This window comes from Lutzomyia longipalpis, chromosome 2 (genome assembly GCF_024334085.1).
Source record: "Lutzomyia longipalpis isolate SR_M1_2022 chromosome 2, ASM2433408v1".
NCBI lineage: Eukaryota > Metazoa > Arthropoda > Insecta > Diptera > Psychodidae > Lutzomyia > Lutzomyia longipalpis.
The window spans coordinates 36,665,491-36,678,123 of NC_074708.1; the positions used below are offsets into that span (position 1 = coordinate 36,665,491).

Genomic DNA, 12,633 nt, shown 5'->3' on the forward strand with positions numbered 1-12,633 from the left:
AATATCCCGGATGATCCTTTATTGCAATTTCCTGAATAAAATATTCAAAAGTTGCGTGAACATATCGCAGCTATAAATCAGTGTTTGTGAATATTGTGGAGTCAATGATGGCTTCATAAAATGAATATGTGTTTTTTGGAATTACACAACTCCTTTTTTATTAGAATTTTAATGGCCACAAAAAAAAATACCGCAGCTCCCTGTTTTTTTTTCTCGTGAAGAGATTGACGTGAACCAATGGAATTATAAGGAGCGACTTTACACAGAGAGGAGGCCATTATAAAATCTCAATGCTTTTCACCGCCCAAACTGCAATGGGTTGGTTAGGAGACACCGTCAACCCGTACGAGTTGCCGCGCGCGTATACTTTGTGAAGTATGCAAATCGCTTTATGAGCACTGCAGAGTGGGATGCTTAAAACTTGAAATGTGATGCTAATGTCAAATTGGGTAATTCCAACGGCAGTTGACACATTTTCTCCAAAATGAACTTAACTTTCTTCCATGTCAACTTTAGTGAATTTGCATCATTTTTCAAGTTTAAATTGCGACAATTTCAAATGTGTGCCACACAATAGTCTCCTAAGTCTTGTGCTTTAGCTTAAGATTAAATGAATATGCCATTGAAATATATATAAATGTCACATTAACTGTCAATCGACATGTCAACTCGCAACAAGTGTCATTCAACTGTCAACACGTCATGTCAAACAATATTTAATTTTCATTTGATCCTGAATATACTTTTGAATAAAATCTATTTTAATTTGAAGAATTTTAATTTAGGAAATACAGAAAATATCCATTATAAAATTAGAATCAATTTTTTCCCAAACTTCAAAATAATTTATAAAAAATAGTCCAATATAAAAGGTCAGATTTGACCCATTCTCCCCTAAATAAAAATTAAAGGGAAACTAAAAATTTATTAATAAAAATAATTTCGAACTAGAACTTTTAGTTTAGTTTTCTAATTAAAGTCGGCTTCAAAAAAGCTCCAAAAGTTCTCTCATTTTCATCAAACTTTCAGCAGATTTCATTTAAATCAATATCATAATTAAACAAAATTAATCAAATTAATAAATCTCATAACTCCGCGGATGTGCAAAATTTAATAACACACATTCCTGGTTCTAAATAAGCAAATTTTAATTAACTCATTATTGATTAATTATTATTTGTCACTCACAAATTAGATTTATGTTTTATGTGAAATTTTCTTAGAGCTATTTCCGGAATTTGTGTACATGCCAGAAAATACATAAAATATTTGGATTTATTTAAATAATTTAATTTATTTCTCTTACGAAATGCGCATAAGCTCCTTTTTCTGCACAGGGAGGCAATTAATTTTTAATTCTTTTATGTTGAACTTTCGCTATATGTATTATGCTGCGTGTATGGATCTACTCCACCCCTAAGGGGTAAAGGTATTAAATGAATTTTTGGGAGTTGTGCAAAAATTTTTAATGTACCTGAGCTGGAGGAAAATCAATGGATATAACCATTTTAGTGCTGCGAAAGCTTTTAATTGCAGCGGTGAATCATAAAATTTATATAGACAGATCAGTGGGATGGACTTTATCTCTATATAGCGCGCTGTTGATTTTGATTCTCACACACACACAACGTGAAGCCCCGGGAAACTTCCGGTAGTTTGGATAGGGGGGAGGGATGTGCCTGGAAAACTCTGATGAGATCTCTTCACATAGAAAATGCACGTATAATAATTTTATGGGCACATTGGGGGTAGAAAGAATTTATTGTTGTTCTTTTTTATGCGCGCCGTGTAGTTTATGTGGAGACCATGAAGGGGCGTGTATGTTGAGCGGGGGGTTTGTGAAATGAAAGATAGAGACATTTCCGAGGGGGCAATAAAAGGCTCCTCTCATGGGCAAGATCCTGACTGCCGCGGGATGTTGTGCATAGCGGAAGATTACTTCTGCACGTATAGAGAGCCGCCCAATTTTTTTTTTGCTCCGTTTGTGCCACCACTGCGTCCCTTTTGACAGGGGGGTTGGTTGTGTGAATATATATTAAGGGATTGGATGGGATATATGTATGTGGGGGCGTGGGATGGGGGTTTGGCTTCCACGTAATAGAATTTACGATGTGGGATTATTTGTATTAAATCCTCAATAGAGCCATTTGCATGATGGGGAGACATTTGATGCATGTGTGCGGTGGGCCATTTCAGGTTTCCTGGATCCGACATCGAGACATACATTTGCTCACAACAGGAAGATTTACGTACACGTCAGACCTGAGATTTCAGAGTGTGCACAATCCACAGACTGAAGACTGGACACTTCAGGTATGTTGAGTATGATGCATGGGTGCTTAAAATCTCATTACGATCCACCCCCACAAACCGCACACAAGCACACACGTAGCCAAAATTCCATGATGGCCAAATGTGTAAGATGATTCGACCGTAAAGTGGATCGATAATGATATTTTAATAAATATCTATCTCATGTGTGCGCATAAATGGGGCTTCCCCCTCAGCCCCATCCTCTAACATGATGTATCGTCCTACAGATTAGGTATCCACAGAAGAGGGACTCAGGGGTGTACGAGTGCCAAGTCTCCACCACACCACCCATCGGTCACTCCATGTTTCTGTCCATTGTTGGTGAGTACTCCAATCATACCACCCCCATGCCGCCCCAACAAATGCTGTATTATCTCTCATATAACAAAGTTACCCCCATGGTCCTCGTCTGGACCGAAATTTAATGTTCTTACCGGGCTGGGCTGTGGGTGGGTGCCGAGAAAGTTTTGCCATCCTTTTTGGACAAAAACGTGTGCAAATCTAGCCCCGGCTCTCTGTACCGGGGGGAATTGTCTGAAATTTTCATCAGCGTAATATTCACAGAGAGAAAATATACATTCATAAAAGGCAACCATTCTCCGCAAAAAATAAATGGAACATAAAGAGAAAAGTTAATTTGAAAAAAGAAAGGACCACCGAAAGTCGTTAATTTTTAAACATGTGGCTAAAAGGGAAAATTTTTGAAAATTACCTTTGAACATCCCAATTGGTCAGAACTTCTAAAGCTGACTTTTTGGTTTTATTTTAGTTCTTTTTGCCTTTGGAATTAGCTGGTACTGCTGTCTACTTTCTGCAGTATTATAGCTTAATAAACGTTAATTAATTTTTGAAATTTTGAGGTTAAAAAGAAGAAGAAGAATTGAAAGAATCGAAATAATTGATCCTAATTTTATAATCAGCTCAAAAATTAAGCATTCCAGTTAATAATAAAGATTCATAAACTTTATTTTAGTTATGTTCTAACAAAGCTTTTTTATGTTTTCAGCGCAATACAATAAAACTATAAAAGATCAATTGTGACCTCAATATGAAAATTTTATATCTATACCACCTTTTACACCAAATCCCCACATAATGAATAAATAAAATTGAAATTGATTGAATAATCAAAAAACAAATCCATTGAAAATTTTTATAGCAAACCCCATAAACTAAATATTTTATGATTTTACATAGCAGACAACATAACCTCACAATCCCCATTTTTTTTTCACAAAAGAATTGGCAAAATTTAATGCAACTCACATAAATTCAAAGTTTCATGGAGGGTGAGCGAAAGGGAGGGAAAAAAGTTAACTATGGCAATTGTTGATGACGCAGAAAGCAAGCGAATTTGGGGTGATTAGTCATTTAAATTGTCACATGAATTAATCTATATTTTCACACAATAAAAAACCACCCGTCCTGTGGACTTTGTAACTACATAAATTCCCACACTCTCAGAGGAAGTGAGAGGAATCCCCAAAATGTGCCGAGCTAAAATGTTCTCAACATTTTTTTTTTAATTTTCAAACAGCACCAGTCAAATGAACTATAAAAGTTGAGGCAAGTTTTAGGCACAATTTTACATGCGGGGAAATAATCTCAGCCAAGCGGTGGCTTTTCATGTGGAGCTTTCGGAGGTTTTTGAGGGAGGAACATAGAGAAAATTTCCATGTATAAACAAATGAGGATGCACAAAAGTTTCACCGTTGGGACATCCATATTTATGGCAAAATTTTCAACAGACCACGGAATAGGGTTAATTGATTTTCCACCAAGCCTGGACTCATGGTTTGTGTGTATTTTCCTTTTTTGTTATCAAGAAGCTAACAGACACATTCCATAGCCCTCCACGTGCAGGAAGAGGGAACAAAAAAAGGAGAAGAATAAGAAAAATCAAGAAAAGTTAAAGGAGAACCAAAAAGACATGACGCCTTGTCGGGAGATTGTTTTATGGTTGCTACCATAAAGTTTATGTGAAGGAGCTTTTCACTTTAGACGAAATTCCACGTTTTCGCATCTATTGGGTGCACAGTGGGCTGTAAAATTGAAAATTCATGGCATTGCCCTGTAAAATGGAAACAACCTATTTATAAAATCAAGTATTGGGAGTGTGGGTGGGTGCAAAGGGCATGTGCCTATTTCAAGGGACACAAAATTCCACCCTATAATGGTGCTACAATTAGGGAAGAATTATTTTTATGGTTTTCAACTGAATAAATTGTCTCTCTGTCTGTGAAATTCCACACGGAGAAATTATATATCGATGCATCCCCAACATAGAATGCAATTAATTAGATTCCATGCGTTGCACAAAGGAATTGCAGACTCTGAAATGACATACAATTTGCGATTCAATTAACTCTAGCTATGCTACGAACTTTCAGAGCCATGATGAGAGTTATTTCATTCCAAAATCTAAATCCTAAAGTTGATTGGGAAATTTTCCGCGAAATCCACAAATATCAATGTTCATGCAATTTCCTTTGACAAATTTCATTTGGAGAGAGAGAAAGCAATATTTTGTGGAATTTTGTATGTAAATATTTTGCATTCAAATGATGCATAAATTTGTTTATCAATATAGATTAATAATTAGCAAGAATTTTTAGTTTATACTACGGAAAATAAATATTTTCATTTTTAATTATTGAAAATTAATAATGGCGGCGCAAGTTTGGCATTTATGGTTGTGCCATAAAATATTTTCACTCTTGCGGCGAACATTGAAACTAAAGTAATTCCTTTTACTTAATTCACAGCAACTATGTACAAAATAATCATTCATTTTTACATGAGAAATATTTGAAACTAAAATAACTTTTGGAAGGCATCTCAATAAAATTTCTAAACAATTTTCAAAGTAATTCCGTTGGTATATAGAGAGTGGCAAATTCCAAGAGCCAGAAGCACCAGAGATGCTAAACTTTGTCTCATTTTCCACCCAAAATGGGATTGAATTTAATTGGCTTCCTTGGGAATTCTCCAGCTATATAGTATATTTCCCTTTAAGATTGGCAAATAAAAAAAAAAAGAGAAATAATTAAGCGTCTTAAGTACATAATCCCAACCATGTTTCTTTGCCCCTCCTCCGTCTATCCATGCCACCCCCGCAGAAGCCATTTAAAATCCCACGCGGGGAGTAAAATGTAAAATTTCCACCTCAGGGCATTTCGTGAAATTTTGGAATCCTCTTGCTAATCCTTGTTTTGTATTTTTTTTTTTGCTTTAAAACTTTTCGAAAAAAGCTCTCAGAAAGTTGCATTTTCCCCACCAGACATTTCCACGCCGAAGGTATTTTCTGTGGTCTAATGGGAAAGAGAGCGAGAACATCGAGAAAGGAAAAAAAATATCAAAAATCACTCTCAATGCTAATTAATTTAATTAAATGCCAAAATGGATTTATTGGACAAGAGGCGATAGAGAAGATTGGATTGTAATGGAGATGATAACATTGTTAATAATTCCCTCTGCTTGCTATTTGCAAATAAATGAGCATTTGCCGGGGATTGCGAGGAGGTAGGAAAGGAGGGAGGAATAAACTTATCAATAGACATTGATTTCTGAAGGCAATGAATTTCCTCAGCAGTATTCTGCTGAGAAAGTAATTAGGATGCTCTCTCTCTCACCCTTAAGCATTGGGTCGTCCACTGTTGGGGAGCTTTTTTGTGGGTCACCCTCCAACCCACATATAGAAATACTTGTGAGACCCACAGATGAGGATGTCGAATTTCTCGTCTCCCCCCTTTTTGCTTCCTGCATACTTGTACACAAGACTATCAGTCCCTGGGAGAAGATCTCCAGAGCAAAGACGAGGAAAGCTTATAGGGGAGGGTCTTCAGCAAGAACAAATTACTTTCGATTTTGATACATAGCACGGAGCTTTTGATACCTTACCGAAAAAAAATTATTATTGTGTCATTCATGTTCAATATAGAGAGTATTTTTTGTATATAAATGACTTTCCCTCATGAATTTACATATTTAAAGGTGGGGGAGAAATAAAGAAAAGAGAAAAGTCTGTGGCTTTTGTGTGGAGAAAAAAAACGTGGTAATTTCTCACTGAGGGATGAAAAGTGTCAAAAGAAAATTATTTATTTTGAATTTTCATTTAAATTTTATACCCGAAAAAATCTTCCATGAAATATTTTCTTTGACTTTTTTTTAAAGAGATTTTTTAGGAATTTCTATTCTTACTTGATGAAAGGATTAAAAATGTCTCAATTCGTCAATATTATTTTTCTTTGCAAGATACCTTCATAAAAAAAAGCTTTCAGTGTAATTTAAAATTCAAACTTTGTGGGAAAACATTAAAGATGGAAATTTAAACGAGAAGAGAAAGAAAATATCATATTCAACGATTTGGTTTCTTATCTGTGAATTTTATCTTCGTTTCGAGGATTTTTCTCAGAACCTTTTCGAAGACAATTTAGCAGGTATTTTTGAAATGGCAAAAAGATCTTTTTGTGCCATATATACGGGGGAGGGTGGTTTTTATGTGCTCCACAACCTCCTTCCTCCATGTGGGAGTAAAAACGCTCCACATACGGAAAAGCAAAAAAAAAACAGAGAGCGAAAGCTCCCTATGCGGTGGCGAACGATAAGAGAGACGTTAGGGATAATTATTTCGTGGGATGCTTCCCGGTACGACAAATGGTGTAAATTGAGGAGCAAATGTTGTCCAATTATTGCTTAATTTGAGCTTGATTTTTGCCATGGGAGAAAATAAAACTAATGCGATAAGACAATGTAATTAATTTATAAGATTTCCACACACTCAATTTTCTTCCATCCCCCTTTTTTCTGCTTTCTTTCCATGCCCTTGCCGCCCTTGATCAACCCCCCATGCAGAACCCATTACAACAATCATCGGTGGTCCGGACCTATATGTGAATAAGGGTTCAACGGTGAATTTGACGGTGAGAGAATGCAAAAGTTAACCCCCTCTGGGGGTATTTTGTTTTAAATACAATTCCCCAAACTCTAAACATAAATTTTTGCAATTTAATCCACATACAGTGTATCGTCCGTCATCTGCCAGAGCCACCCCCGGGTATGCAGTGGACACACAATAATCTCGTAAGTGCGGTGGAAATTTTTAATGATGCTCAACCAAAATTAATAATATCGCTTCATAAAATCGAGAGGGTGGATTTAGGGTTGAATCGTGTGAAAGGCCACCATCGCTTTCAAAGCTTCCCTTCTACCCCTTCTACCCTCATTTTAGAGACTCAAACTGAGAGTATTTTCTGTGGCGACTTTAAAGAGAAATATTTGATGAATTTAATGCTATTTCTAACGTTAGAGCTTTGTGATTGGAAATAATTCTAATAAATTATAAATTCATAATTCTCATAAACATAACGTTAGAAATTAATGATTGAATTAGTCGCTTAAAAACTTTAACTCAGCTTGGGTCTCTGTACACTCCCCATTTCGCAGAAACTTTTCATCACACTTTGCGCCGACGGGATGAGAGGCATTTAATTAATCAATATAATTAATTGTGAATAAATAGCGATGTAATTTTTGCCATTTCATCCGCAGCAACGGAAAAGAGCCATCATTGAATACAAGCACACCCCCCACTTATGCTCGCTTTTGCCCCGCATGATGTCTAATTAGAAAATTCTCAATCTCGCTGCAGGAAATTAATTATGATTCACCACGCGGGGGTGTTTCTGTAATCACAGAAAAGGGTGAAGTCACCACATCCTATCTTCTCATACAGAGAGCCAAAAGCCCGGATTCGGGGAAGTACACTTGTCTACCATCGAACGCCAATCCATTCACAGTGACTGTACACGTCTTAAATGGTAAATATTTCAATTAACACTTCAACATTTGTGAGTAGTTCCTTCGTTTTCTTTTCTTTCTTCTCTCGCACAAGTTCCCTTCCCGCGCCCTGTTTGTGGTAACTCCCCCTGGGGGGCTTTTCAGAGCTTTCCCTGACTATGTATACAGCTCCCTGAATGCCTTGTGCAGAGAAGAGAGAAATCCTCATCAGTTGGCTGAAGCATCGCACGGGCGCAAAACACTCTCCATTTCAAATGTAGAGTAGAACTTTCGTATTCAAGTGGCTTTTCAGTTTACTTCACCATGGAAAAGCTAAGAAATTTATCTGTGTTAAATTTATGGAAAGTACTCGCTCGAGAGATGGAATTAAGGAGCTTGTAATTCATTCCAAAGAGACTATAGTATCCCCTTGCACCAAAGTGAAATGAAATCTATAAATTCAAACATTAAATACTGCAATTGGCACATCTTTAAAATACACTAAAACTAAACGACTATCCCAAAGACTTTCTAGAGGAAAAAAATAAAGATTTCCATCACGTTTCGATTGGGTAATAAAATGTACTGATATAGTGTTGATTGCGATGAATAAAAATAAATAAATAAATAGTAAATGTACAAATTCTCACACAATAATTTGAAAGAGAAGTATCTATAAATTAATACTCTACACAGAATTTCTACTCTAAACAGAAGTTTCCGAACTTCTTATAAAAAATAATTTTTAAAAAATCGAATACAGAATATTAAAAGATAAAAATCCAAATGAAAGAAGGATTTCTTAACGAACAGATGAAATACAAAACTCTCATCAATTTTTTTTCTACCGCTTTATCTCCAATAAAAAAAGTCTCTTGAATACTTTTTTTTCCTTTCAATTTCCTGACAGATTCTTATACGCTTTTAAATTGTCGCAAAAGTATCAATTTTCATTGTATAGGTATGACGGGACAAAAAAAAATGCTAAGAAAAAGCAAAAGATGTGCTTTATGTACATAAATTTCACTCACAACATGCAGACAATGCCAACATTCTTGAATTTCCCTCACAGACTTGATGGGGGATGAGAAGGAAAGAAAAAAAAAAGAGAGAAAGAGACTGAAAACATTCCTCTTGAGCTCAATTTCCACAGCGGATTCATGTATTTAATTTCGAGATAGTGCTCAACAAGAGTTTGTACAATTTTAGCTCTATCGTTGCTTTTGTTAAGCCATATAAGAGCAAACCAGGGGGTCAATTACTGCACAAAATTTATGAGTGTAGTACTCTAAATAAATTTCATTAGTTAAAACAAGAGGGACTTTTTTAAGGACTATGAACATGGAAGCAGTTTTTTAACCCTTTCGCAACCATTAGGATCATATGCTGACCAGAATGTGAAATATTATATTTTTCTTAAATTAAATTAATTTAATATTTTCTCCAAGTTTAAAGTTCGTTAAATTTACGTTAAAGGAAGCCAAAGAAAACGTATTGGCTGATAAATATCCTCTAAAACACCCACAGAATAAAGGAGTTTATTCAGGCCAGTATGAAAGATGATCCTCTATCGCAGAACAATTTTAACCCATTCCATCTTGTAGAGGATCAAAAAACATTGAAGAATCGCGAGAGAAGCTCCCCAAAATCCACTGGGATCACATCCAAAAGTGCAAATAAAAATTGCAAAAAAATTCAAATATTGCGACGCCATTTGACGTTTTTTTCCCTATAAAAAATGTTTGAAAACTTTTTTGTAGACTTGTCGCTCATTTTCCGTGGAGTTTTTTCTAGTCAAAATAAATATTTATTATTTCGTTTCTGGAGTGATTTCTACATCTGAATCTGTGAAATCTTCTGCTCCGTGGAAGTCTGTGCATCTAATGATACTCTCAAAGCACTGAGAACAAACTCATTACGAGTTTATTGCTGTGAATATTTCATGAGACTTCCGGATGTCTTTCTTGACATTGCAGTCTTCTCGAGAGCGGATGCAACAAGGAGGAGGGCATAGAATCTCTGTTCACTGCCCATTGATTCAATTTCAATGCGTCGGAGCAAATCTTTCGCTTCCGGAAGTCCCAATTTCTACAGCAAAACCTCATGGGAAGATCTCTGAGAGGCAAAATGAGAGTTGAGAATCACTTTTGTCAGCTCCAGGAAGTCATTGCTCTTGGGAAAGATGTATGGGAAGACGGTGATGAAGATTTTGTGGACTTGCTCAGTGTTCCAATCTCAGAAGGAGACTTTCAGGAGCAATATCAGAAATGTCTTCCGTGCTGGTCATGATTTGCTTGATGACTCCGTCGAATGTTTCCGGATACTGACTACTATATTGATTTCATACATCTGAATCAGGTATATTGCACTGGATGGGATTCAACTCGGTCAGATTTGCTAAAATTCTCACTGCCGAAGAGGCCCAAAAAAATGTAAAAAGATTTGTTTTGATTTGCAAGGGGCTGGTTCTATCAACCTCCCTCAGCTTCATTTCGCTGTGCATCACCTGATTCAGATGTAGAAATCACTCCAGAAACGAAAAAATAAATATTTATTTTGACTAGAAAAAACTCCACGGAAAATGAGCGACAAGTCTACAAAAAAGTTTTCAAACATTTTTTATAGGGAAAAAAACGTCAAATGGCGTCGCAATATTTGAATTTTTTTGCAATTTTTATTTGCACTTTTCGATGTGATCCCAGTGGATTTTGGGGAGCTTCTCTCGCGATTCTTCAATGTTTTTTGATCCTCTACAAGATGGAATGGGTTAAAATTGTTCTGCGATAGAGGATCATCTTTCATACTGGCCTGAATAAACTCCTTTTATGATACAAAGTCCGAATGTTTCAAGGTTTTAATGTTTCATATCTTCTTGAACTAAACAATTTTCTTTCTCCAACTATTTTTTCCAAAAGGAGGGATGTTTTATTTTTTTAAATTTAATTTAATCCAATCACATATGTGTACGAAGCCCCCTGGGAGCCTCACGGAGATACTTCAATATAAAATTCCATTGAAATTCAACGATTCAACTGTGTGGTGCTCCACCAAAGAAGATAGCCAATCTCCTTTATTTTTCCCACCCGCATAAAACATAGTATTGAGTCTTGTTTTTTCCCCCTCTAACGTTTTTGCTGTATCCCATTTTCTTTTTCCTGCAGGTGAATATCCCGCTGCAATGCAACAAGGTGGAAAGCTGAAAGTCGGTGATCCCTGTACTGTGCTCTTCTTCGCATTTGTCGTCATCAATCTCGCAAGATGAATGACAAAATGCCTTTGCTGTGTGTGAGCCAAACAATGGGAATCAACATATTGTAATTCAATTTGTAATAACTCAAATCTCACCGCATGAGTCGCAGTCACAATTTCCCTGCAACGGATGCGGGGGCAGATGTTAGGAATTTTTAATAATTTTCTTCTTTTCTTTTTGGGATAATTTTCATTTTTTTCTCTCCTAAGATATTAATATTTTCTCCCCATATACCTTTTTTTCACGTCACGTGTATTTTGTAAAACATATCTCATGACAAAAAAAAATCTTCTTCGTTCGTCTCAATTTAATGAATCGTAGAAAAAATGCATTTTATGTGATTTTTGGGGATTCCAATTTTTTCCATATAAAACGTTGTTTATTGAGGGAAATGCTTTGGGGGCAAGTTTACTAAAAGAAAAAAATAAGAGAAAAATTTCTTTTTGCCAGGAGACTGTGAATGGCATATGGAGTCCGTAGTGTTTAGCTATATAAAAAAATGAGGATAAAAGGAAGGGAGAAAAAGTACTATAATAGAAGATGATTTAGACAAATAGAGAATGGAAAAATAAATATAAAAATAAACAATTTTGATCCCTCCTGGTATCGCTGAAGAATAAAAAAAAGCATTTATGTGGATGAAGGAAGAACAACAATAAATTCAAAAAAAAATTGGGGAGGAGGAGACATCCCCTACCTATCTATGTATGTATGTGAGGGGGTGGACGAGCAATTTAATTGTAAACCACAGTGTTTCAATTTCATGCTCTTTCCCCGAGTGAATTTTCGACTTGGATCCTCCATGGATGAGGACAGAGTGGGATGTAAACTTTATTAAATTACAAATGTTTACCTCTTGTGTGCAACCCTGTGGAACAATTAATTTTTCCACAAATCCATCGAAATGTTCCCTTTTCATCTCCATTTTACTTTTTCCTTTTTGCTCTCATTTCCGTCCTTCCTCCTCCACAAACGTCCCTCTTCCCTCACCCCTTCGTAGCCATCTCCTTCAGGGAGATTTTTATCAATGATGAAAAAAAAGGAAATTTTTGCTATAAAATGAAGGACATGGAAATGCCCCGACAGGAGAGAATCAAAATAAACATTTTATTGAAATGACATCCCTTGAAAAAAAAATGCTTTTAATTCTCTACTCTGACTTTTTTTTTCGGAGTCTTTGATTGCAAACAAGCAACGACATTTTCCAGCATTTTCCCATCGCCATACATCGCACTGTGCAAACATTCAAAAGTACAAGGTAAAATGGAAAATCTACATTTCCACCCCTACTC

General features: G+C 35.9%; 1 protein-coding gene across 2 annotated transcripts in view; it reads left to right on the forward strand.

The window, feature by feature from the left end:
- The window catches only part of LOC129790573 (zwei Ig domain protein zig-8-like), a 39,268-nt gene extending 27,342 nt beyond the window's left edge, over positions 1 to 11,926 (forward strand). For both annotated transcript variants that reach the window (XM_055828135.1, XM_055828136.1), the window contains exons 3-8: positions 2,197 to 2,313; positions 2,541 to 2,634; positions 7,168 to 7,235; positions 7,336 to 7,395; positions 7,964 to 8,132; positions 11,253 to 11,926. In XM_055828135.1, coding sequence (XP_055684110.1) covers positions 2,197 to 2,313; positions 2,541 to 2,634; positions 7,168 to 7,235; positions 7,336 to 7,395; positions 7,964 to 8,132; positions 11,253 to 11,353 — 609 coding nt within the window. In that variant the 3' untranslated portion in view covers positions 11,354 to 11,926. The remainder of the gene's footprint in view (positions 1 to 2,196; positions 2,314 to 2,540; positions 2,635 to 7,167; positions 7,236 to 7,335; positions 7,396 to 7,963; positions 8,133 to 11,252) is intronic.
- The last annotated feature ends 707 nt before the right edge of the window (positions 11,927 to 12,633 follow it).